General features: G+C 49.8%; 1 protein-coding gene across 1 annotated transcript in view; it reads right to left on the bottom strand.

Annotated features, from left to right (window-relative positions):
- The window catches only part of LOC128730682 (neuroligin-1-like), a 38,750-nt gene extending 11,666 nt beyond the window's left edge, over positions 1-27,084 (bottom strand). The window contains exons 1-7 of the mRNA XM_053823757.1: positions 26,970-27,084; positions 20,691-20,843; positions 13,744-13,938; positions 13,299-13,672; positions 13,080-13,225; positions 7,558-7,696; positions 6,339-6,624 (exon numbers count right to left, since the gene is read on the bottom strand). Coding sequence (XP_053679732.1) covers positions 6,339-6,624; positions 7,558-7,696; positions 13,080-13,225; positions 13,299-13,672; positions 13,744-13,938; positions 20,691-20,843; positions 26,970-27,069 — 1,393 coding nt within the window. The 5' untranslated portion in view covers positions 27,070-27,084. The remainder of the gene's footprint in view (positions 1-6,338; positions 6,625-7,557; positions 7,697-13,079; positions 13,226-13,298; positions 13,673-13,743; positions 13,939-20,690; positions 20,844-26,969) is intronic.
- Positions 27,085-27,572: the final 488 nt, after the last annotated feature.

The following is a 27,572-nucleotide window of genomic DNA, read 5'->3' as shown; positions in this document are numbered from 1 at the left end:
ACACAACGGGTGGAAAATGCTGCCTCGTATTAATTTTGCATCGTTCGGTTTTAATTATCACCTCATGGTGTCGTTTCCAGCATCCCTGACAACCGGGGATAAATCAGTGACGGAGGACATTTTAATTTTCCCACCACGTGCGTGCAGCAGGAACCTTCATTATGCAAGCTCGCAGGAACATGCAATAATCATATTCGCGAGCTGTATGGTGTGCTTTTTTTGTGGTCTTTTTGCCCATCCGTTTCATACATCAACGCGTACCTCGTGGATGTGAGCCAATAAACACCGAAAGTCCGCTTCCCGGTTTAATGCCGCTGCTTTCCTGTGTGCTTGACGCAGCGAGCTTCACAAAAAAAAGGTGAAGTCAACGCAGAAAGAATAAAAAAGAACGGAAGCTAGAAACGGATAAAATTATGAGGCGATGATCCGGCAAACTTCTCTTCCATTGCTCGTGCACGAGCGCGTTCCTGGGGTTCGATTGGAAAGTGGCCCAGCAAGTACATCCTTCCATTGGGCTCACTCGTCGGAAAGGCCCCATCGCTGACAATGGAACGAATGTCAGAATTTATGAAAATGCATTTTTCATCTGCACCTCCTCGCAAGCGGTACCAATGATTTATGTCAATGATCTCGTGCCCGATGGTGGTAAAAGATGGCTAGGGAACACCCCTGTAGGGTGATGCCATGAAAAATGGCTCCCAAATCCTTCGGGGAACGATGTCAAAACTTATGTTCGAATCAGGGGACAAGGGATTCCGATTCTTGCCAAACAGGCTCCCGGGGGCGAATGAACCGGATGCCCAGAGGAACGGAGTGAAATCTATCAGATGCTGTCACGTCTGTCTCCGGCGAGATTTTCCAAAATACACTCGTTTGTTTCCGAAGGAACTGTGCACTTGGGGCTCCTCGGACTGGGGGCTGTGATGCCGTCGCCATCACCGGAAGTGTCAACTGAGCGATGTCATTTCTCTCGACATCTGCCTTTTAGTTTTCCCTCGGGCCAGGTTTCTGCTTCTTCCGCTGATTAACGGAGACAAAAGGCTCGATGGTAACCCGTCTGGCTGCGCCCCGAAATGGATAGCTTTGTGGGGCTCGAACAGCGCGATCAGGCGTCGATCACGCATTGAACGCTTCTCTCGCAGCTCTTGGAGATATAAAGCTTTTTCCTCACGTTTACGGCTGCTCCGGAAGCACCATTAATGGAGGGGGGCTTTCTAAAATTGCCCTGCAATCGGGGAGCTTACGAAAGCAAGGACACGAAATGGGAAACAGAATGCAAACTCCCTGAAGGATCCTTTTGTCGGCGTCAAGTGCAAAACTAGCGAAGATAAACGTAATTTGACAACACGGCTCAGCTCCAGCCGTGGTTTGTCAACAAACTGGCGGGTATTATTGGGAGCCAAAATTGAATGCCGTCAACGGAGATGTTGGCGTAAGCATCGGTTTATAATAATTTATCATCCTCAGAAAACACACGACCGATTTGTATGCAAGCTGCGCGCGGAGAAAAGGATCTGTGAGTAAAAAAAATACCCCTTAAGAAGCCGAACAAAAGTAAGTTATTTCGTGGAAAGCTAGCGAATAGATAGTGACATCTTGTGTGAATGCGGCGCCGCGAAAACGGGCCTTTCCATTCCCAGGAGTGCAGCTTGATTCCGTCCGCCCCAATATGGCATAATGCAACACAAACACAACCGAAATCATTCGCGTCCTTTGGTTCGAGCGGGCGGGAGAAATGGGCGTCATCTTCGAGAGCAGCGCTAATACGAACATTGGCAGCAGCAGCAGCAGCAGCAGCATCAGCAGACAGCCCATTCGCCCGAATGGCTGCCGGAGGACTCGTACGTCGAAATGAAACTTTCAATTTGGCACACCGTGTCTCTTCGACGTGAGCATCAGCTTTCACGTCCTGGCCCGGGTGAAGGCGCCTGCAGGTGGCAGGTTGTTGTGTGGCGAAACAGCTGCCGAGATGGAGGAGGATTGTGCCGTCAGCGTGGCCGTTTCCTTGGCTGCTTGGTGCACGGGAACACCGAAACGAACGTGCCCCGTGTGCCGTGTGCCTGCCGCGAAGGATAATCCGTCGGGAGGTTCGGGTTTTCGGGTTGGAAAACGCTCCTCGGAAATTGGATGGAAACGATCCTCCCATTCGGTGTGGTCCCAATCCAAAGCACTATACCAGCGAGCGTGTGGTATTAAATTTGCCATCTTTTACCATAAGACGAGTCCCGGAACGAATACTGGTGCTACCGGCGAGTCGAAAATAGTGCCGCGAAACCGATGTGATTCAAATGCACCCGGAGGCACTTTGTCAGTCCCCTGCGGCATCGTTTTGAATGCATCGCGAATTCGCTTCGCTGCAGTCATAAGCGATGGTTTGCAGGAAACGTAATCAATCCATCGTTCCCGGATTCAATGCTGAGCCGGCCGGCGGAATGGTATTATGTGCGCACGGAAAGAAAACTCATTCAAATCCAATTAATGGTTCCGAATCGGCGTAGGTGTTGTTTGGCTTCTCCCTTTCTCCAGATGGCTCGCTGCGATGACCGGCTGTGAGGGACGAGTAATTGTCCATTCCTAGCACTCCGTGGACGCCCTTTGTTCGTCATGATCGCACGCTTCGATGGCAACGCTCGTCGCGACGGAACATTCTTGTCTCGCCGAACGGCGAATAATATTAAATTACTCCACGCTCCATCGCCTGCGCCGGTCACGTCGCCGTTCCACTCCAACTGCGTGTTGTCGGCGGCTCTATCCGAGGCTCATATTTTTGGAGGTTAATGAAAACCGGAGCAAAAGTTGTGTCGTTCTCCGGGTGGCTCGAGATGCGAAGCTTAGCACCAACCAACCAACGCTAACGTTCGTCAATCTTTCTGCCATTTTTCCAGCCACCACGGCAACGGCGAATAAACGCCTCAGAAAACGAGGCGCCCATCTAAGGCTTCAGCGAGGCCTTGAAAACATCCGGGTGGGGGTCGCTTTAGAACCAGACCCGGACGATGTTTCTCGATTGGAACGACAAAATCGTCACTTTCCATCATTGGCCTTCCAGCCCTCGCCAGCCCGCACTCGGTTGTCTCCGGGAGCTTTTTGATCTCCTACGAGAGACATTCGTCTTTCGCCCTAATGGTGGTACGCTCGCTCACTCGAGACGAACGGTCCTTCCGCACCCTCCCGGAAGAGGCTCCACGCGCACTGGAAAGGATGGTAATGGATGCTTCGCTTTACGAGGGGCGGATGTTTATTTTTCATTAGATTCTTTTCGGCTAATGAATGATGCAAACAAAAATATGCTTCATTTCATCTCGCACCAACGGAGCAGGAGCGGTGGAACGATGGGAGGTCGGTTTCAATTTTCCATTGAGCCGGGAAAGCCCCTCCGGCAAGGACATTAGTATGCGCCCATTGTTTCTTCATTCATCGCCGGCATGGAACGGGGATGGAAGCTTTCACTTTCTCCTTCGCAGGGATGGGAAAATATCCTTTTGCAGGATTCTCTTGTTCTGCCGTTTGTTGCTTGATTCGCGACAGCATCCTTTTCCGTCCCAATTGCGCAAAATGAATGGCAGGGCGGTGGGTATAAATCTTGCCAATTGATCGTCTTATCGGTCACCCACTCACAGCCCAGCGGACGGATTCGGTTTAGTGTTCGATTTATTATGCAAACCGATTCGCGCTCAACGCACTGAATGGCCGCGCAGCGCAAATCCCGTTCCGCGCCGTATTGTTATTTGCAAAAAAATACGCAGCAAGAACTTAAGTCCCTTAAGGGATGTCTTTCGGTGGGATTTACATATTAGAATTGGGTCGTTCGGTGAATGGGATCAATAAAATTAAGCGCGGCTACGCAATTGTCAACCATTGGCAGTACTCGGGCTGGGAGGAAAAGCTTCTGCTGATCCGGTTTTTACAGTTCGATTCCATTGCGTGCTGTGGGGCGTTGCTTTTGATGTTGAAACATCGCCACACCGATGGGTGGTGAATGTAAAATTCCCTTTTAAAGAACTTGAGCAGCGGGCGAAGGAAAACATCATCGTTTGGGCGTGGGCACGAAAAACATCCCACGCGTTTTTCGCAGTCGCGTTTTCCAACCCAGCATAATTATTGGCGATGTAAGATCGCCGTGGGAAGATGATTTTAGACGGTGGCTTAGAAAATCGTTTACATTGCATGTGCGTTTTCCAACCGATGAATAGCGATTGGGTGGAGGGAAAGAATGTTTCCAAATGAGCGAACGTCTGTGCGAAGGATAAAAATATTGTACCGGCGATAACGTCGATCGCAGCTGACAGGCAGCGAAATCGTCGTTTTATGGCCACTTGAACACGGCCCCAAAACGGGTGTCGCCGTCACGACCAAAAACACACGGTTGGAAAGTTTTGCCGACGAAACAGAAATTAAACCACCGTTCGCAGGATGAGCGTGGCTGGAAGGAAGTAACAAAAAATAAATCGATCGTCAACACGCGGCCCGATCGATTTACCGGCGGTGACAAGCCAGTGCGGTCTCGTACTCCCTGTTCTCAAGGGATTTCCTCACCCCAAAAAGCAGGCCCACCCGCTTGAGATGATAAAAAAGTTTTTCATTTAATTGTTTACCCCAAAGTTAGCGATAAATCTTCGCACCGGACAGTTGCAGTCATCGCCCCCAAAATCCCGACTGTCCCGGACGGTTCGGTGGAAAGCGACGAGATAAGTTTGGATTGCGAATCCTGTAAAGCCATCGTAAACTTTAACCATTCGTTCAGCTGCCTGCGCCCGTATCACGGTCACACACGCGTCTCCGCTCAACTTTGAAGGACTTCCGAGTAAAATAAATAAAAAAAGGAGTAGGTGGAAACCGAACCTAACCGGTTGTCGTCACCCAGGCCGGGGCATCCCTTTTTCACCGACGGCCTCTCCCCAGGCGCACATTCGTCTTCACGCCAATCGTCTGCTCGAGAGGAGTTCCGAGTGCCGGAAAAACCCGCAGCTGCTCCGGGCCGCACGTGCCGGCCGGCGTATCGAAGAAGGAAACACCAACGAAACAAGCTTCCGAAAGCCACCCGCTGTGGCATCGGGCTCAGTAGACACCCGAACTAAAGAAACTACTCGTAGAAACAGAAGTAAATTTAAAAAAGGATACAAGCCGCCGGGTCCGTTCCATGTCCTGCCAGCCTCGCGCGTGCATCTGGATGAGCGAAAGAAAACGGCCAGATTTTTCCAAGGAAAACCCCACTGAACACTGAACGGAACGAAAATAAAAACCCGTCATCCCCTTCTCGGTGAGGACGAGGACGCACGGACCGAGAGGGGAAAGAAAGAAAGAGAAAAAAAGGCCTGAAAAAGAGGAACCGCTTGAGCCGGAAAATGGAAGCGGCTAAAACCGAGCATCCGAGCGGCCGACTCGCACGCTCACATGCTGCCGCTCCCGTGATCCGATAAGAGCCTTATAACTAAATTGAATTTATCTCTCCGTTTCTTCGGTGTCTCCTTGCAAGGTCCTGACACTAGCTTTTGGGGGGGGGGGGGGGGGGCGCCCGGTGGAGATGGACCACTGTTTTGAGGTTACGATCTATTTTCTCGATCTTCTGATTTTCTTCCAGACCAGGGGCGTCGAACACGGCGTGGTTTCAGGGTGGGCAACTCCTGGAAAAGCAGACGAAGAGCGCCTTTCTGGAAACAGGGTGCCAAAATAATGATGCGAGCTAAATTCCCTCACCGGCGAAGCGATGGGGTCGATAATTTTTCTTCATAAGTTTCCATTACCAGCCCCGTCGGACGGGTGCCTCGGGTGTTTGTCATCCCTGAGCTGGAGCTGAGATTTTTTTTGTATGCGAGTGTGTGTGTTTCTCACCCCTTAGTTCCCCCACCGCGATGCAGACGACTCACACAAATTATTCATGCCAAGATCGTGCGCCAGGACTCGCGGTGCTGCTTCCGGTTCGGGTGGCTTGCCGGAAATAAAAGACATACGCGATAGAAGGCGAGAAAGTAGAGAAAAAAAAGCTATCTCTCTTTCTCCATTCCTCCTCTACGACAGGATCCGATGGCGGGTAATCATTTCAATCGATCTCGGACCGGAGCCGGAGTCACGAAAAAGACGCTTCAGTTGCTTAACGCTGACTTACGGCGACCATCGCCTGCTTCGCCGGCACGCACTCGTGGCTGGGAGCAACGAAAAAAAAACACACACACACGTAATTTATCGTGCCACCCTCCACCACGATAAGTTAATACGAGGCGAGAAGTTTCCCATGGCTCGGCAAGGCATTAAAGTGTGCCCGGCGTGCCCAATATCCTGGCGGGCGAAAGCGTGCATAATTCAATGAGACCCCGGGTTGCCCGTTGTTGCACACTTACAGATGCTGAGATACTGCTGCGTGGTCGTTTCGTACGTTTCCCACGTGATCAACCGGAAGCGGGTGCGCTCCTTCGCTGTGCCGTAGTCCGGATGAAGCGGTTGGGCCTGCTGGTGGCCGGCGTCGTTCGGGTCGCCCGTTTTGCAGAAGTTGGTCACGAAGTTGAGCACGGCTTCGTTGACGCCCATATCCTGGCGCGAGTAGTTTTGAGGGAAAACGGGTCCACCCTGCACCAGCGGTAGCCCGAAGATGTACGGCAGATCCTCGCCCCGGACGCTGCCCAGTCGCTGGTGGGACGAGAACAGAAGGATGATAAAAGATTGAGCTTTATATATATGTGTGAGTGTGGGTGTGCGTGTATTTAAAAAAAGATGGAAACTAAGAAAAAAGAACAACATGCGCTCGTACAAGGATACGCCATGGTGTCGGTGCATTAACTCTATTATGGAGTCGGTGCGACTTTCGAGGCGGCACGATAAGAGCACAAAAGTAAATCATGGTTTATGGCGGAGGAGGCACTTCCAGGATACGAAAAACTTAAAAAAAAAGTTGTTAAAAAGCTGGCTGCTCGAGAAGTGCGCCGCTAAATCACGCTGCAAATGTAAATCATGTGATAAGTTTTCGCTAAAAACAGCGCCTCATCTCTAGCGGGGCTTGGTGAATCGTGTTCATCAGAAGCCAGGCAAAGAAAAAAGCCACACAGAGACAGAGAGAGAGAAAGAGAGAATATATTCCAAACTTTCGCCATTTTACACGACGCAAATGCTTTGAAGGATTCCTTGCGTCGGATGATGGTTCTTTTCTGGGAAACGAATGGGTCAATTTCATGTGCCGAGAAGAGAAAGAGTGCGTGCGTGTTGAAAGGGGAATGATTTGCGGCAACAGATGTGCCGATGTTAAGTCCCTTTCCAGCGAAAAGTCCTGATGTGTTGAGCACAGACTCACGGGACTAGATTACGTTTTGCTCGAGCTGGCAAAAAAAACAGAACGACTCGCCGTAAAGGGTGACAATGCTTTTATGCAATGATGAAACCGATCGTATCATTCGGATCTGGCGGATAAAGTTGAATTGCAGGGAAACGGGTTGTTCGAATATTTAAATCCCTACCCTGTACGGCTGGACTGTGCTTTGAAGTAGGTTTAGCTCATTGTAGGGAAATGTTAGAACATAAAGTTACGGGTGTTTTATTGTCTTCATTCTAGCGTCATTGTGTGCTTACCTGTGGATATTCGCTCTCCTTGCTCTGGTATCCGAAGTGAAACATGTACGTTTTCGCGCCACGCCTCGCATGCAGATAGGCCACCTTTATGATGGGCGCCACCGTGTGACCATCGCTGAGGGCTTCCATAGTTGAATCTCTGGAAGAATCGAAAAGATAAAAAATGAAAAAAAGTGCAGAACAAAAATTAAAACTAACAACTCTCCATCCAACCAGCAGCGTTCATTTCGTGGCGTTTGTTCAAGCTCGCCAGGATAAGAAAAGAAAGTCCGTGAAAATTCGACAAAAAACACAATCAGAACGCGAAAGCCCGCAAGAAAAGCTGACCAGCATTCGAGTCCATCCATCACGGAAAGAAAATGAGTAGAAACACAAACAACAATCATCTTTCATCAACAAAACGAAATGCTGGACCGTCGCTGTGAAGGAAAATCGTGGTGGAAAAGAAGTTTCACCGAAAATTAGCCCCACCCTTGGGCAGGATGAAGGAAAAATACTTGTCTCGTCATTCCGGCCCCGGCTCGGTGGGTCGGAAAACGTGCGAATGTGCCTGAAGTGTGACCGGACCGTACTTAAGCGCCGTAGATTTTCCCCATTTTCCAATGATCACGAGTGCCGCTCGTACCCCAACCCGATAACTTCCCTTTTTCCAAAGCAATTAGGATCTCATTGCGGGCTGGAATCGGAGAAAATTGTCCCCGCTCGAGCTCGCGTCACAAGTTTGGCGTCGAGCGGACAATTTTTCTCCCATTCGTGATGGCGGTGAAAAGCGTCCAGGAACCCGGGACGCACGGGATACAGACAAAATGTCACAACAAAAAGGACGAAGGAAAGAAAAAATAAACGATAACGATAATCCCAATGACTGGCAGCAAAGGGCGGAAAAAGGAACCACTCCCGCGGGTCGTCTCGCGGCCAGGACATTATTTCATGGTTCGTATTTTTCCGCCGAAAGGACCTGCCCTTCGCTCACCCCGTGAAACCGGGCGCTTTGTTTTCGTGGGAAATTTGCGCGTGCATTTTGCTGGCTCACTGTTCGAACCACTCCCGCGCACTCATGGTCATCATCCTTTTTGTGTTGCCTTGCTGCCAGCGGGACCTTCTCGATCGTTTTTCGTCTCAAAACGCCCACAGTAAAAGCTGCCATCGTGCGCGCGAGATGACAGTTGACACATGCATTGTGGCGTCGATAGAATAAATACTCCTCACAGGACGGGTCCTTGCCGTCCAAGCCGTAAGTCGTTTTCCACCCGACGATGGGGGAGAAGCTCAGCCCGGTTTCAGCTGCTCAATTTCGCGTTCGCTTCCCGGAGGAAATCTGTCGTTTGTCGCCGTCGCCAACGATGTCGTGATTACGTCAAGCTGTCCGTTGATTCGATTGACAGCACCGTCGGTGTCGATTACTGTACGAGCCGACTTACTTCGGTGCGATCTGGGTTTGGCTTTTCCTGCCACCGAATAGAACATCATCGACCCGTGCCGATCTGATGCAAACGGATCCGTGGTGCTACCGTGCATCTTTCAACAACTTCATACCCGCTTCAGTATTCAAGCTGCAGCGGGATGACGCAAGAAGTTTCCGAAAATTCCAACCGGTGTGCTATACATGTTTTATGAGCCCAACCGGGCGGTCCGCATCCGGTCGGTTCATTGGCAATTTATGCGTCTCGGCAATGGTTCTTGGTTCTGATGCGGTTCCACGTACCCAGAAGGTCACATTCACGGTGGCCAATTTCATGACGAAGGATCAGAACTCATTTCACGCCCTCACGGCCACCGGAGGCTTTATTTCGAACGGCCCAAGGAACCGCAAAAGGATCTCACCGCGATCAATATGAACCGGAAGTTAACCCAAACCGGCCTTTTTCTTGCCCTCGACCTGCGGGGTAGTAATAATTTTAAGCCCAACCCGCTGATTGATGAGCTTGTGTAACTGTTCGCATTTCGCACGGACGATAGCCAATCTGTGTCGAGGTCCTTGTGCACGGTTTGCTCAAAAGACGAAAAAAATGGGCAAACTTTTCCATCCAATCACTATTGATAGAACTTGTTCGGCTCCTTGTTTTCTCGCCTCTGCACCAGTAAATCGAACGGGCGCGCCCGTCCTCTTGCTCTAGGGCGAACAAAAATGGAGTATTAATATTTATTGCCGCTATAAGCCGACCCCAATTGGTACGGATGGGAAGGGGAAAACAGGGTCCATTGTGCGTGAAGTGCGTGGCGTGTGACAAATGAGCGGGAATTATTCACATCACGAACAAAACTGGCCACTCATGTCCGATTAGCAGCATCGGTGCGTTTCTGTGGGATGGTGTTTTTTTCGCTGTTGTTATTGCTACACATTGTTTTCGACCCTTGCTTTAGTTTTGGTTCAGCCTTGCATTATTCGCCATCCAATCACCCGACGCGCGAGACGGTTATTTATTAGTTTAATTGCAATGTTCGAGTCCGTTCAATAGTGTTCGGTAATGGTGGAATTGATCCTTCGAAATGACAGGCTTAGTAGGCCGTGAGGAGCACTAGCACTGGATGCATAACAATCCGCTAGATGGCGTGCTCGTGGCGCTGTCAAACGGCATGGTTTAATTGAACTATTTTCCAGAACAATTGCTCCACAACTTTTCGTGGCTATTTATCATCACCCAGCGGTTGTGTAGATTCGCAAAAAGGTCTAATAAGGAATTTCCAGCTAAAATGGAATACCAATTGCGTGTACCATACGAACAGCCTATCACCTCATTAGCGGTTCTCGGTAATGAATAATCATTCTAATTCGTACACGCGCATTTGCCAACCATGGATCCGTAAGTGATTAGTGCTTGCGAATAAATATCAATTCACAATCGTAAACTAATGCAACTTTGTGAGTACATCGTGCCCGTGCGATGTTGTTTTATTCCACTCGATCACGCGTACGCTTGTCGATTTATTGTTACGATGAAATATGTTTACCATCGCCTCCATCCGCTCCCGACGGTCAATAGCGATGAGTGAAGTGCGTTTGGTATCGAAAATCGGTATTTGCATGGCATGAGTTTGACTCCACTCCACTGCCGAACCGCGTGGAATTTCTAATCCGCCTCGGCTAATGATAATCCGACGGCTGCCGATGCTCTCGCCCCGTTCGCAAGGTCCTGCTCATTATCAGTACCCGCGGGAGGCGGTGAATTATCGCGATGGAAATTATTAATACACTCCCCACCCGTTCGGGCACCCGAGCTACCAACATAAACGCACGATGCATGATTTAATGCATCGGCATAATCAACGCCCGGGAAAAGGGACTCGCATCCATCATCCAATCAACCGGGGCGCCACCGCAGCCACGTACCACATAACTAATCCCATTTCACGGTATTAATTGGCTCGGCAGGTTCATCAGCTAGCGCGCATCGGGGTAGCAACAGTTGGACATACGCAACCATCCTGTAAGGCAAATAATCAAACCACCGAGCATCGACCGGAGAGTAGGGCCGGTAAATTTCGGCAAAAACCCACCGGCCAGGTTGAAGCGTAATGATTTCGTCCGTTTCCGACAACTCAGCCTGGGGGAGAGTCAGTTCTTCGACGTTCGTTTCGCCTGATTACACAAACTCGCCCTCTGGGAGGACTTTCCGGCCGGGTTTTCTGATGGCTGCAATAATACGCCGTGGGTCTCTGGGTGGCTCTCGGTGCTGGGATCGTGCTAAAGAGTGCTCCCAGCAGCACAAACGGCCGACCAAGGGACCCGTTGTGGGTCCCGTCTCAATTTTATCAAAACCATTGCTACCGACAATCAGGCCACTTAACGAGCAACACACATGGCAACACCCATGCTTCGTGCGAATCGTCCATTCGGACTGCAACGGAAGCTAGTGCTGGCCTCAGGATTGCATTCCTGCCTGGCCGGTGCGCACCGATGGTTTAATCTCATGTTGGGAATTAAAATTTCACAAAATCCAATTTGGAATCAAAAGTCTCGCTTTACTATTTCCGGGTTGCGTGCCACTCGATTCCGGTTCGTGGGTGGCTAGAAGCGGATGAGACGGACCTTCGCCTACGCATACGTAATCGAGAGGCAACCGATTCGGGTGCCGGGCAGGATGTATGTGTGATTTTCCCATCCAAAAGAAGCACGGGGGAGTACAATACACACGCTCATGAGATCTCCCCGTAGGTGCGATTGAATTCCATTTTTCTCCAGGCGGTGGATTCGATGGGACGGAGAAAGGCGACCGCGGGAGGCGACGTGGGTGAACCAATTTTCATTTTTCCATTCCGTTCCAATTTCACTTCCGTTCCGTTTCGTTTGCGATTTGGGAGCGGTCCTGTTTCGAAAACGCGTCACGTCCGTTTTTGGGAGCCCGAAAAACTTTCATTTTTCGTATTTCGTTTCGGCCCGCCTTCATTTTGTTTGCCCACATGGAAAGCGTTTCCTTTGGCGAGCGAGCTTTTGGGAGCTTGTGTTATTCTTGGCCAATCTTGACAATTATTCTTGCCGATTTTATTTTTTTGGGTAGCCAATTCTTTTTTCTGGTGAAACGCTTTGCGACCCGTAAACTGTTCGTCGGTGAAATCGAACAACTTTTCACCCGAAACGATGTGATTTTTAGGTCACACCGGACGCATTCTTCCGCACGATACCTGCAGCGATGTTGGGCTCGAGGAAGGTCGTTTCTTGATTTTACACCCGAGAAAAGCGCACCGGCTCACAATGTGTGATCGTAAAATGTTTTATACGTTTTCTTCTAGCACCGCGTCTCGGATGAACTTTCTACTATCTGTTTCTATTCCCTGCGACGGTAGACGTTTTGAGTGCTGGGTAAGGAAGAACATCGTAAAAACCATCGCAAAACGAGCTCGCACATTACTTGGGCGGAATCGAATTGCCACGACGTGATGATATTGCTGAGCTATTCAATCAGCGCTCATAACTGAATGTCATTAGTTTGGTTACGGAAATGGTTGATGCGGTTGTGAAAATTGCTTTCCATATCGGAGCAAGCCATGACGAGTGTTTGAAGATTTTGCCATAAAGCAGTAAAACGTGTACTTCATTTAGTGCATTTAGCCCATTTTGACAGCCTACCTGTCATAAGCACGCGGTATTTTAGTGCAAATGACAAGTGTCAAGTGTAGGTGCTTTTTACCTAGTAATAATGTCATTTCAATTTAATTCGCTGCTTTTTTAAAACTAACTGCAGCTTCTTGTTTAACTTTTAGCCATTGAATGTACAACTATTAAATACGACATTCCTACGCCCAAATGAACGTTTTGGCAATTGCTTTGTTTATTATTGCCTCAACTCCCATTATCATCATCAGACTCTTCGCAACAATCCAAGCGCAATTGCTCCGCAATTCCGTAGCCAACGGGCACAAATCACGAGTCCTTGGGGAGAAAATACCAAATTTCAATCATCGCTCAATGCTCCGCTGACTTCGAACCGAAACCTAATACCCGGCGGTACTGAGCCTCGTTCACTCGAAATGCCTCCGAAACCAACGAGAAGACGATGACGCCACGCCAATAACACACGTACCTGATGTTGATCGGATGCTGGATCGGCTTGTCCCAGTCGGTGTACTCGTTCCGGACGGCGGAAAATATCTCGTTCAGGTGAAAGGTGAACGCGTTCCGGATGTACGTCCGCAGCAGCCGGTTCCGCTGGTCCTCCTCGAGCCCATACTGCAATGAGAAGCGAACGGGAAGCACTAAGCATCGTTGTACGTTGCGTGCAAAACCCACCTACAGCACCTACCTGAATGTCAGACGCGCTAAAGTCACCATAGCTCTCGGTGGTGGTTACGCCCAGCATCAGCTCACTCGTGATGAAACCCTCGCCTGAGTGTTCCATCGCGAACTCTGGATCAAGCGAGTCCTCCAACGGCAAGAAAGGACCCCACGTTGGCATGAACCGGACGCTGGCCAGCCGCACGCCCATCAGCGCCTCAATCGGCTTGTCCCGCAGGCAGTCGGTGACGTCATCGGTGGATGGTTTGCGGCCATTCCGACCCGGCACGAGATGACACGCCATCTGCTGGGACACTTCGAGCCGAACGGCGTCCGGATCCGGGATGAGTGCCCACGGGCTGAGAGCTGAACCGCTCAAAAGGATCGCACGGTGCACGAGTCCTGCGAGAGGAACGATCCACGTCATTACCCGGAAGGAAGGAAACACACAAAAAGGACAGCCAATTCCTTACCCTTGCCTGCTTTCGAGATAAGAACGAGGTTAGCGAGTGCGGCACCCGTATCGTGGCCAACGAGAGTGATGCGCTTGGGGTCGCCACCGAACGAGCCGATGTTGTCGCGAACCCAGTGCAGGGCCAGAATGATGTCCATCAATCCTAGATTACCACCGGAACCGGGTGACAGTGAGGCACGAGTTTTTAGAAAACCTGCCCGCGGGTTGGAGTGGAAAAGATAAACTTCTTAGTAAATCACAACATTCGTCTTACAGCAGGCAGCGCTAGAACGAGCTGTCGGCGATTTAATGAGATCATTGTTAAGCTCCGTTGGAGGGTTGTTTTTATTCCCTTTTTGCTGTAGAATAAACCTCGCAACAGTCGGAAAAGAAATGCATGCCCCAATCGGAAAACAAAACAAACAAACAACAAAAAACGCAAAGGGGTTTAATTTTAATGCGGGCAAAAATATGTCCCACGGGAGCATAATTAATGTGCTGCTATTTATTACTGACGGGAGCTGAAATAAACCCCACGCGTGCAGAAGAAGTTGCTGCGTGAAATGATACGCAAACTATTTCGGCGTGTGGCGTTCTTTTTTCCTCCATCGCCAAAACAGCGCTCACTCGTCGATTGTCGAACCCAACCGGCATTATTCCGGCGATCCCTTCTTGGATAGAGTACCGGCCAAGCGAAACGACCCGGTAGCAACAATAATTCATTCAATTATTCAACCGAGAAACGAAGGGCAAACACCCGTTTTTCCCCCGGGGTTTTATCACTGTGTGCCTTTTTTTCCACCCCCACGCAGTGGCCATTGTTCGGGGGGCCGGATGGGTTGCGTTTTCTTTCGCTTTTCCCAGCCCCGGAAAGACGACCAGCCCGAGGGCTCCTGGTTCTGGGCCCCATCACGTTCGTAAGACGCTCAAAGGGCAGGTCACGAAAGGGCGCTCCGGGTTGGACGGACATTGGCGATAAAACAAATAAAACCCTCCCACCCACATTTCGCCCGCCTAGAGAGATGTTTATCTACTGATTACCTTTCCCGGTTGCTGGCAGCCAGTTCGAATCCCACATCACAGGGGAAAAAGGGCTCGTAAAATTGATAAATGGTAATCTTCGCGGTAAACATATGCTCCCGAGCATCATCGTGCTCGCAAAGGTGGCCCTCGGGTTGCACACGATGCATTGCGTCACGGGTTCGTGCAAGGATGGCCCACCCTTGCCCTTATCGCGTAGCTTATCTTATCGCACACCCACCAAACTCCACGCACCTCCACGAGCACGCGTTAATCTAATTCCGATAGCAACGGGGTTTTCTTGCGCTCGGTTTATCCAGCCCGCGATCGAGCGAGTTTCACTTTATTTATTGACTCACGAAGCCCCCGAAGCTTCCGGATGCGCGTCTCAGGAGCGTTAGTTCTCGCCAGTTAGCGCAGCGCCCTCTAGCGGAGACTCCCCAGCGCAACGCTTGGTGCTTGATTTATGGAAAATTCATGGGAAAAAGTAAACACACCCTTTGACCGGGTGGGATTTGACGTGCACCGGGCTGCAGTCGCGGTCGTTTACTCGCACGGGTGCAGCTTGAACTCGCTAAATATTTGTGTGCTTTCCACCCGCCCCACTCCCCCTCACAACACCCACCTTCACCCGCACGCGCAGAAAACGGTCGATGTGGAACGAATAAATTCGATTATTGAACCGCATAAATCAAACGGCACACTCGATAGTTTCAGCGGACTTTCCAACCCACCACCCGACGTCATAAAGCTTTCCCCGTCCCGGCGGCGACCCCCGGGGGGAGAGTTATTTTTCTTGTGCAGCTGCAGTTACATGATCGAAATGGGGCTCGAGAGCTGGCAGTTTTTCATGCACCTTGCACCGTGAGGCAGCTCGAATTTTTCCGACACCCGTGTTCCCCGACGCCAGCCGATCATTACGCGGTGCAACTACTGTTCCGCGAGTTTTCCACGGGTGAAAATGTTCGCCTTTGGCCCCGCGCGGATCATTGCATATGACATCAGGTGGAAAAATGCACCCCTGCATCGTTCGGCCGGCTCTGCGCGCGATTTGCATTTTGCATACCCGAATGCTTTTGTGCAACTGTCACTAGGGCTAGAGGGCTAGAAGGGTGGAATTTTATTTCTGTGCCATCCAGATTTTTTCTTCCTTTACCCCACCGAACATCCAGCTCGTTCCTGCCGTGCGATCAATTTGGGCCAGACGTTCGTGGCGTTAGGAAAATCGCGCCACTTGGGGCACCCGTTGGATGGGGATTTCAATCGCTGGTACCAGCGTCCGATACGCGGTGATTTACAGATGAACACGGCCAATGTTTTATGCACCTTATTTTTTTTTTTTGACGCTCGGTTGCTTTTACTCCCTATATCACTTGCACTGTTGGGCTTCTAACGACCGGCATGGACGCCAGCACGCCGGGGACGGTGTAATTCATTTTCCTGGATAAACTACCGGCTTGTCACATTTCAAATAAAAATCCATCCGCTGCCGGTATTGGCGTTTCGTGCTGTTCGGGTGTTCATTATTAAAAATTGCACACACCACCGCATCTGGGACGTTAGGATCGAATTAGGCACAGCCCAGCACTTCTTGGTACTAAATTTTTCAAGCTCACCACTATTCTGGGAATTTTGGTACGATTTTATCGTTTACTGGGATAAATTACTACACCGATACGAGCTCGGAATCGTGCACGCCTTTATGCTTCAGCTCGAGGAACGCGTGTACGATGATCATTGATTATGATACTATTTCGATGGAACGATCTCACGTTGTTTTTGTGGAAATAACGGCACGAGTGATGCATGCTCGATAGCTGCACGGTAAATGTTTAGATTGGGTGTAATTTACGGATTTGATTTTTTCATCTTGCCTAGTCGGGGTTTGAACGGTTCAAAAACGGGGTTTGAACAACGAGCTGTACATAACGACTACCCCTGAAACAATTTCAACCAAACATCAGTCAATCAAAGTGACGAAGGTACAGCAGGTGAGCAAACACGTGCCGTTACTTGCGTTATGCTCTTGCGTTAGCCCCGTGAAAGGATATTCCTATATTCAAGCAATTCTAAGCGTCAATTTATCCGGTGTTAACATTTCAAATCATACCTTTTTTTCGCTTTATTTTGATTAGGTACACTAAAAACGGGTTCCAGAAAATCTCCCAAAATCGTGCACAATTTTTCCAGACCACCAGGGTACCGATCGAGAAATCCGATTGGTTAGTGACAAATTACTGAACAACTTCGCTCAACCACCGTCTGACGAATGACAGCTGAGCCCCATTCAACCGAGTCCCGTGAAGGCGTTCAGTTTCACCTTCCAACGCCATTGGCTTGCGATTGAATGCGCCAAATTTCGTCAACCATCCTCGCGTCTTATCTCTTCCAGGTTGTTAGCCGAAAAAAAAGCCTCCAAAACATGAAAGAAAAAAGACGCACCAAAAACGTACGCGGGAAAAACTGGGTCGGATCGGTTCGGAATCGATTCCAATTTGGGGGCAATTCTGCATGCAAAATTCGCCTCTCCATTAAGTTTTACACACACACACACCTAGAAACGCTGAAGGGTTGGCCACAGTTCTGGGGTGTGAAAGTGAGCCACCCCATGGCCATGAAGAATCGCACCAGAAGCCAAATCCTCCTGCCAGGCTCCCAGGCCAAGGAAACGAGGACGATAGATCCGTCGCCACTCTCGGGAAAGGTGTCGGAACACCTGCGGTTAAATTACACGTCAATTCAAATGCAATCTCTTTCGGGGTTGCCTCTTTTGGGGCCCTCCCATGTTCGTCCGGTGTGCGTGTGTGACATCGTTTTCTTTTTCGTCTCACCTCGCGACCCGGTTTTCCTCACCAACTGCAGCGATCCCAGTCCTGCTGTATCGGGGCTCGTTTTCACCATTTCATAATCCCTTTTTCCCGGGGTCGCTCGGGTCGCAGGGCACGGTGATGTGTGAAGATCCGCCCAGCGGGTGGTCCTTTCGAGGCGCTCACCACACGTGGCGCTTCTTTTTCACCTTCTTGCCCAGCGGGCGGTCCCAACCGCATGGAGGCCAAACCGAGCCGAAATAGGGAGTCGGTCGGCTGTCGGTTTTTCGGGTGAAAAATAGGTGTTTAGGTGAGAGCATTACGGCGATCCCGGTGGCACGCGTGTCGAATGCGGAATTCAAGCGCCTACCGTGCCGTGTGTGGGCTATAAATATTTGTGTCTCACTTTCGAGCCGACGGAAAAGCGACGGGGTCGGATTGGTGGAGCGTAGGGTTTTCGCATCAAGTGAATCACGGCACAGCTGGAGACAGGCAGTTCAGCACTTGTGAGTGGAGCATCAAGCGAAAAACGGTTGGAAAAAAGGGAACATTGTGGAGAAATTATGCTAACCGGAATGGAATATGGAACGATCGGTGGATTTATCTGTACAAGAGCTACCGATTTTTTCTGCTATCTCTCGTTGTACAGGTGCTTTTCGAGCACCAAATCGCTTCTTATCAAAGGAGCTTCACCTCCAATGCGCCGGTGGTATCGTAATGGGTTGTAAGGGATGTAAATTGATGCCGTTGGTAATCGATTGGCGTGAATGCTGGGGAACCGGTAGATCACACATTCGGCTCTTTCCAGGAAATTCGACCCAACGCACGCATGCGGTGAAACTCGAGCTAATAGAATTCTGCATAATGCAGAAAGATTATGAAGCCGCATCGATTCCATACCTATTACGGGATCGATTTTCCCGAGCGCCCGAATTCCGGGCGCTCGACTAAATGATGATAATTTTGGCGTGGGAATCAGTACGAATAGTTTCCGCACCGATGGAATTTCGGTATTTGCAGCGAGTACGGTGCGTTTTTTTTCTCTTTCAGAAACGCAGTACGATGCGGACTTATTGGGTTTCCTACGCCTGGTAGATAAATACGGTATTTGGGTTGTGATGGGAGAGCTTTGTCACCACCTGAGTGGGTGGTTCAATTTTTCACGAGATAAAATCACGGACGTTTTTTGATGAAAATTAAAGTGAGTGGAAAAAAGCACATCGCCCAAAAAAAGGCGTTATTTTTCGTAGTGGCAGTCCCACGCGGTGCTAGGCTTTCTAAAAATATTTCATCAACCAAAACCCCGTCGATATTGCGCACGGACGTGTTTTGCATAGCTGAGCCAATGTTAACACGCTCCGAACTCTCTTCGGTCGCTTTCGCATGTACGCGTTTCACCATTCGACAGGCTGGCCATTTTGCGAAGCGAACGAAACACGCAACACACGGTGGTAAAGGTTTCCGATTCGATAAATATAATTCCGCAGCGAAACGAAACCGGACGGCCACTTCCGGGCAGCTGCGAACGAGCACCAGAAAGGACTGCAGCACAGCTGGAAAGCGATGGAGTCATTTTTCAGAATTTATTTATCGCTACCCGGCGCTCCGAAATGCGCTTTTCCCACGCTCCGGGCTTTTGATTACTGCAAGCGCCATCCTACTGATGGCCTTCCCGATGCTGTGGGACGTACAAAGTGCATCGTAATGGCGAGACGTTGGATTTTATTTGACAGCGCTCCCACGGGGTGGCAAAAATGGCCGGGCGGATTAGGGACGAATCGCAGATGAAATATAGCGTTTCGGGCGTGGAGCTTTCAATGTCACTCGGCAAATCTGTCCCACCGTTCACCGGCGATCGGTACGCCGGTGGAAACGAACTGGCAGCAGCTGGTTGACGTGTTCACGAAAAACACGATCCGCTCTGGCAGGAAACAGGGATGAAAATCATTTTCAAAATCATTTTGCCACCCCCAACTGGCTGCACGTAAGTGATATGATCATTGTTTAGTACCTTTACCATACGTGCTGTTTGGTGTTTCCTTTTACTTCCGCGTAGAAAATTCCCCCCAAAACCACTAGATGATAATCTTCCATCGCCAGCATACCATCCGGACCATCCTTGCATTTTCCGGCTTCACAACGCGTGCATCGTAAACCCCCCCCCCATGCCAAGAGAAGAAATTTAATAACGCCATAAACTGGGAGGATCATAAAACGCCCAGCCAGCGGTACGGAAGCTCTCGCGCGCATGAAAAATGAATCCTTTGGTTGCTGCCATTTCAATCTTTTGATAAGTAATGATTTATGCTATAATTGTGTGGAGATGAGCGCAAAAAAAAATACCCCTACGTTGTCTGCGCGGAAGCTAAAATATGTTCTTTGGTTTTTTTTTGCCAGTTCCCACTCGCTCTCAATATGTCCGCGCTCCGATATGACACATAAAAATGCTGCACAAGTCCAAAACAGACCGATCCTCGGCCCCTAAAATGGCGCGTCAACTCGACGACCAAACTACTGCCTCGTGGGCTTAGGTTGGAGTGAAAGAGTGCGAAACAAAAAGCACGCAAAAGAGTAAAAACCGCTCACACAAAACGGATAACCCGGGGGCGCAGTGAATAATATAAATTTTCATTATCCTGCCCCCCGGGAGCGGCCACTAGCGCACCAGCGTGTGGTCGTATATGAAACTGACCAAGGACACTGACCGAGATTTACGGAAAACAGGCACAGCAGCACTACTTCCGGTGGCAACATTTCGCTCCCCTCAAACGCTCGTTCGCTACCCGGCCAAATGAACGATGACGTTGATGATGACTTGTTGGATGAAGGCGTTTTCCGAATCAACCACCCACTCGCCCACAAAACCAAGCCGCTATCGGTGCGCACGTCAGGTCAAAGCGTTTGAAGCGAACACTCGCACCGATGGAGAGCGAACTTCCGAAACCGACGAGTTTGAATAGTTGTTGCGCGAAATGCCCCCGTTTCAAGGAGCCGGAGTTGGATGGATAAGGATAAAGCTCGTTGCGCCTTGAAGGTAGGCAACCCGCTTCACACGTGATGGTTGCAGCGACCGCAAAACGGACAGCTTGCGTTACATCAAAGCAGGAAAACCACCGACAAGTGGGGGGAGATAACTTACCGAGTATTCCTAAACGAAAATTGACTGTAACAACTATGACGTGCCCGTAGCTGGCCAGCACCGAGCCGTCGTACGGGTTGCCAGAACCCCAGTCGTACGCTTCGCCGTGGATGTAGAAGAAGATCGAGTAAGGTGCCTCGAGCCCGCGGCTTCCTGCAAGCAGAGAGAGAGAGAGAGAGAGAGAGAGAGAGAGAGAGCGAGAACGAAAGAGAGAAAGGAAATCGTTAGTTTGTGCGCTTCACTTGCCCGGGTGGTCATTTCGAATGTACTATTTGCATGGCCGGTTGAGAACCGGTTTCGGTCTCGGTTAGGCTGCATCCGTCCGGCACGGGCTAGATTGCTGGGAACATACGGTTTACGGCAGGAAAATCGCTGGTCAGACTAACAAACGAGTGAACCACACGCAGAGATTTGGTGGCAGGAAGGCGGGATAATAAATACTGCGAGATCGGCACGTCAACTGCCCGCTCAAACACCGATTCGTAGTACTTCGAGTACAAAACCATCACCCGTAAACGCGCCGTAGGTAAACCTTTTGTGCCCTATATTTCACTTGAAGCATGTTTTTGAGGTGATTTTTTTTAACCAATTATTTTAATGTTCATTTCACCGAAACAGCGTACACGTTCTCAAAAAACCCAACTCATTTGAACGCACAGAGCGGATAGATTTAATTGTACGAAAACATCGTCAAGCCCGTGAAAAACAAGCGTCCCCAATTATAGCGGATTACGTTGTTGCAGAAGCAGTTGGCAAAAAGGGGGTGCCTTTTTTCCGGCCTTGCTTAAATCGAGCCCCAGCAAAAAACACATGCATACATCATACTGATTCCGGATGTATAATTCAAAGCCCCAACGCACAAACAAATCTCGCCTTAAATGAGAGCTTGCTTTTTAATTTCCCGTGCCGCACTGCCAGGGCTCTGGTTTCGTTTGAACTGGTTTCGGTGCCGGTTCCACTAAGTCCATCGCTCGTGCTCGGAATGGTTGCGGCTGGAGACAAATAACGGGAAAATCCATCTCGGTTACGAAGCCAACAAGGCGAAAAAAGCCACACACTCACAGAGAGACGGAGAGAGAGAGAGAAAGGATATGCGTGTTTTTTTAGCCGCAAATAATGATCGAGTGAAAACGAAGGACACGAAGAACGCTTTGATCGCAAAGCCATCGGGCGCCTTTGTAGGTGCCGGAGCTTTCTATCGCCGGCTTCAATGTGAGAATGTGTTGTGGTTTCGTTCCGTGTGACTCCTACAGCAATCCCTTTGGGAAGGATGCCCAGGATGCAAAAGCCAACCACCGACAAGCGGCAAACCCCGGTGAGCAGGTGAGCTGGGATTATTACAACCGCAAATCCGATACGAAAACAAGAGCACCATTTAAGACGCTGGGCGGCCGAGATGAGTTGCCGGCATTCCGGTGCTGGGAACCGTTGGCAACGGATCTGTTTTTAATTGCCACCCTCTGTAAGGGCGAGAATGTCGCGCTGGAGCTCCCCAAAACCACGCCTCGTCGGACATCGCCGAAGCCGATCGATAGCCAGCGCCCAACGAGATGGTGGCTTGATGAAACTTAATTAAAAATAAATAAATGAAAGCACAGATTGACGCCCGCTGTTACACATTTAATTAAGATTTCAATTAATCCGCTCTCTCTTTCATTCACCCACACAGCACCACCACACGGAGTTGTCTTTTTCTCTTTCGGTCACTAACTTTACATCGATTCTTTCGCCCATCGAATCTCTGCTAGCTTTTTGCCCAGCGTCAGGAGTGAAACACTCAAGTTAATCTCCAACCAGCTTGAAAAAGAGATGTCCCTTCCAACCAGTCGTTGCGTGCCAAAAGGATTCACCCGCGCGACCATTTTACAGAACGTGCGGTCGTCATTGTGGGTGGGTTTTTTCGGAGCGCTTTATTCTTTCTTTATTTTTTCAACTGGGCTCCCAATCCCAGTGTCTCCATCATTGGCGCCTCGATAGCGGTCGAAGAAAATCTGTCCCAAAATGGACCACCATTTTCGGCGCTAAGCCAGAAGCGCTTCGCCGAATTCTTGCTCCCACCCACAAGGCACGATCGCTTGCGCAACGGCGAAAGCCACCGAGTGTGGGAGGGGGGGGGGGAATGATGGAAAACCGAAAATGTTAAAGTTGAAATTCAATTATCATTTATCATCCGCCAAGGAGTCCCACTCGCAACCGGCACCTGTGTGTGCCAGGACCCCCTGGAGGGCTGGCGAATGAACGCAAATGACGAGAGGGAATGCTATTACCACACCCACGGAGAGTGAGAGAGAACGATAGAGAGAGAGTGAGAGAGAGAAAAAGATTCAGCCATCTAGATCCAGTTGTTCGTTACCGAGCTTGAACGCGAAGAAAAGCTCAACGGGCGAAAAATAAAAATACACCGTTCGAGCGGAGAAAATTTCCACAAAACGTAGATAAATCGTCGTCCGAACCGGCGACCGGCGAATTCAAATGGGTGCAAATAAAAGCCCGGCACGGTTTCGATGCCGAATGCGCAACGGTAAGCGAGTGCGGGTGGAATTTGTATTGAAATTAATGAGAAGTAGATTTTCGCCCAAAACGAACTGAAAGGGACGGTGCGGTCCGTTTAGGCGGCTTGTTAAACGACCGCTTGAGCCCCGGTACGGAGGCCCCAGTTGCAGCACCTGACAAGCTCGTCGGCCCGCCCGCACCGTTGAGCAGAAGTTAACGGCAGCGAATAGAAGGAATGGCACTTTCCGAAATATGGGCGAATAAATTCAAACGAGCATTTTTATCGTGTGAACCAAAGTCCCCCTGTACAAGCGGTCTCTGCCGGTGGGTTGATAGACACACTAAATCGGATCCGTCCCCGGGCAGCTGCGGGTGTGGCAGACACACGCATCTACACACATACACCGTGGCGCGTGCTTGGTAGTTGTTTGACAACGCCATCGCCGTGGGATTGACGCGAGGAGAAAAGAAAAACATTCCGCCCGCAATTTGCACCCTCAACGTCAACGGACGACGGCAACGGAGCTCTCGTGGAAGCGTGGAGCAAAGTTTTCATTGAGTATTACCCTAATCGAAAACAACATCAGCATCATCTCGCCATCATCATCCTTGTGCGCGTCAGTTTGGGGAAGGTTTTCCCACCGACCTGGTCGAGCGGGAAAGTTTGGACTATTTCGCACTTCAACTCTACCTTCGATGGTCGTGGTTTGGTTCCGCATATGTGTGTGTGTGTGTGTGTACGTACGTGTGTGTGTGTGGTTCGGTTTGATTGCGGCTTTGTTGGCCGCTGCGTGCTTCACGAGCGACACGAGTGTAAAAGGACGTGCATGGGGACTCATCGAACAGCCGGAACAGCCTATCCTCCCAAAGAATGTGCCGTATTGGGGTTGGAATATATTCATAAAATATGGAACCACTTCCGGGGTTTTCGATGGGCAGCGGTGAAAAGTTGTGCGCTACGCTTGCACCTCCAGCAGCCGGTTCGGGGAACTTTTTGGGGTTAGGAATGCGTGCTTTTTTCTTTTGCTCACTTTCTCCGCTGTTGGCTCCGCTTTTTCGCTCCACACCTCTAAAATCCGTGACGAAAGACGAAGCGTGACAGTGGAAGGAATTGAATTTTGCCCCGTCGTCGTGTGTACCCTCGCTATGTTTATTCGGTTAGACGTAATTTAATTCCCGAACCCCCTCCCAGGAGCAAGAGTGTCCGACTTTGTACCACGCCTGAATTTATGCTAAACGCAATCCGTGTCCCGCGAGCACCATGATGGACGGAAAAGTTAATCCGCTCCACGTTGGCGTGCACCTTGCGGGTGCCGTGTATCGGGAAAATCACGGCTCCAGCGAGGTCCCGATTCCCGATCCCGTGGAAAAACGTGATAGATTGAAAACAAGCCTACCGTGGCACCGGGAAAAGACGCATGTCCTGCTGCGCCAGCACGCGGATGATTTATTTTTCGCGTTTTATTACCGAAACCATAAATCCGATCGCGGCTTCTCGTTTCGTTGCTACCCCGGTTTGCGGGCCAAATGGAACACAAAAATGGCAACAAAAGTTCGCAGTTCTACGCCATTACAAGATTAGACAAACAGTTCGGGTGGGGGCTTGGGAGATGCCGCTCGAGAGATTGGACGAAGCGGATTCACAAAACGAACCCGGCGTATCCTTGCGACGTACAAAGGAGCGTCGTAAAATTCAAACGAACCCAACTAAACCGGCGCGTTTGAACCCGCTTTCAGAGGGATCAAGCGTTGTCTGATCTGCAACTATGTTCGAAACATAAATTCGTTTGTTTCGGGCCCGGCTACGGATAACGGCCTGCTCGCGGACGGCGTTCAAGGACGAGCGGTGAAAGTAGTTTCAACTTTCACGCATGGCTCTCCCTCATAGCATCAAGTGAGCCATCGTACAAGGGAAAAGTGCTACGGGCAGCAGCTCCTCGGGATGATAACACGATAAATTAGTGAATGTGAAGCTTTCGCACGTGCCCCACGGGTTTGCCACGCGTTTGCCGTGTTTCGCCACACGTAACGACTAATCTGTTTAAAGCATCGTAAAATTAGGTTCGAAAGCTCGGCACCGGGACGCGCTAGCCCCATCGTATAATGGGTATTTTCAGCTATCAGCCCTTTACCCGTGTTGCTAATTCTCCTGCCGGTCATATATCGGCCGCACGATGACGGGACACGGGTGAGAGCTTAATAGCCGAACAATAGATTAAATTTTATACCCACAATTACGGCTGAGAAGGAAATGGCAAGGGAATGGCGGCTGCTAAGGACTCCCTTGGGGATTCCGCACTCCTAGTTTGGACCTTCATAATTACCCACTTTTTGATGGGTTCATTTCTTGCCTTATCACACGCCGTTCTCGATGAGCTTTTCGCATTAGCCGGCGTCCCATTATAATGACGGTGCGTGGCGTTGATTCAACGGAAATTTCCGCAGAAGGGTTCGCTGTAGTCGCTGCTGATGTCATTGAAGTAATTTCCCAGAAAGCAGAGTGTGGGAAATAGTTATCGTTCGATGATCGCGATGATGAGCGTTTAGTCCGTGGTTAATAAAAGAAGTACCAATAATCGGTGAAGTAATTTCGTGTTGATTGATTCAACTAACGTACGCTCCTTCCGTACACAATTTCCAGTTTCTTCATAAACAATTCAAATAAGGTATTGGTCTTGTAGTTTTAAAACGATAAATTTATACTGTGTCTCTTCAATTGGTTTATTTCCATATTTAGCAAAAATTTTAAATTGGCGCTAATTTTATCTGTTTTTTTTTATAATAGTGCAATCTAGTCGGATCTACTTTGTAATCAAACTTTATTTTAATTCGTTGTTTTTTCCCTTATTTTAAACTGAAAACTATAGATGAAGTGTTTCTTCGCACCCTTTTTAAAAGCTATTTTTTAGCTTAAAGCACCATCTTGTAATGAGATTAATTACGCTGCGCTAAGGTAAGTGCAAATGCTACGCATACAGAAAACTACAGCTGTTTTACAGCATTTACAGCAACATGTACGTATATTTTTGCAGTTACATCAGCCTGACAGCACGACAGAAATCTACGAGCGCTAATTAAATCGCACCCGTACTAATATCGAAATGAACGAGTCCTGGCATACTGCGATTTGAAATAAGCTCCTTCAGCATTCCAAAAACACACACATTCACGCTCATCTGTCGTATTACTCGCTCACCCATACACCGACGACGAAAAGCTGCCGAACGAGCCTGCTGACAATGTCGTGCCAAAAACCGTTACCAGCATTTACTTCGTTAGACGAATCGGACGCGGACTTGTTTGTCCCATAGATAAAGTTGTTTGTTCAGTGCGCCCTGGTGACCCCCCCCCCCTCCCACTTGTACCCCTTGTTGACCTCATTTCCTCCCCCCTCCTCTAGTCCGGTGACCTCCTGGTGCAAAACAAAATATCCAATTCCGGAACCGAACGCGCAGAAACAAAGCAGAGTGGTGCAAGAGAGAGAAAAAAAGCATGGTAGACAAACGGCACCCCTAAATGCACTACCCTTTTCACCCCTTTTTACGGGTTGCGCCCAACCCAAGGCAAAGGAGAGATTGTTGGGATGAGGTAAGATGGCACCCCGCTTCTAACCGGTGTGGCACCTTATAGTGATCCAATTTATGGTCGATGAGCGCGGAATTTATCACCACTTTTCGCTGCCACGCATCGGGCGACTGGGAACGGTGGGGTTTGGTGCCAATCGAATTTTCCCTACTTACAAGAGCGCTGTATGGGGTGAGAGAAAGAGAGAGAGAGAGAACTTACCACTTCCGGGAACGTAAATGTTGAGCGTCAGACAGTCCTCGCTTTGGTTGGCCAGCAACGGTAGCAGTCGCTTCAGATGTTGGTAGCGGCCCTTTGGCATCGAGAGCAGCGCCGCCGTTCGATTGCTGATGTCCGGAAAACTCTGCGAGGGTGAAAGAGAAAGCGAGAACCAGCGTGAGTGAAAGAAAAAGAGCCCATGAAATCAAGCTGAATCGCAGGATTAGAGCACGGTCAAAGGACGCAGCGGCTCGGAGCCCGGGCTTGGCTGGGACATACAGATATATGAGAGTTATGAACAGTTATTTCGCCCAACGGAACGAACTAGTTGGCCAAAGGGAAAAGTGGGTGGGCTGGTGAGAAGAGGGTACACGGTCGCAATCTGCTCCAGCCGGCAGTGCCGATGATAAAACGGTTCCACCGCGTATCCTGTGACCGCCCGGTTCGCGCCCCATCCAAACCCCTAATGGAAATGTTCAATTTGGAAAAGCGAGCTTCCCCGGGACGAGAAGGCGGTGCCGGTGCTTTTTAGTCGCGTCCTTTTTCCCGGTTTTTCCTTTCCACACCAAACCCGCTATTTCACCTTCTTCACCATGGGGCGAGCAA

This window comes from Anopheles nili, chromosome 2, assembly GCF_943737925.1.
Source record: "Anopheles nili chromosome 2, idAnoNiliSN_F5_01, whole genome shotgun sequence".
In the NCBI taxonomy this organism is placed as follows: domain Eukaryota; kingdom Metazoa; phylum Arthropoda; class Insecta; order Diptera; family Culicidae; genus Anopheles; species Anopheles nili.
The sequence above is the reverse complement of the archived record's forward strand: the minus strand, read 5'-3'. Positions and strand labels throughout refer to the sequence as shown.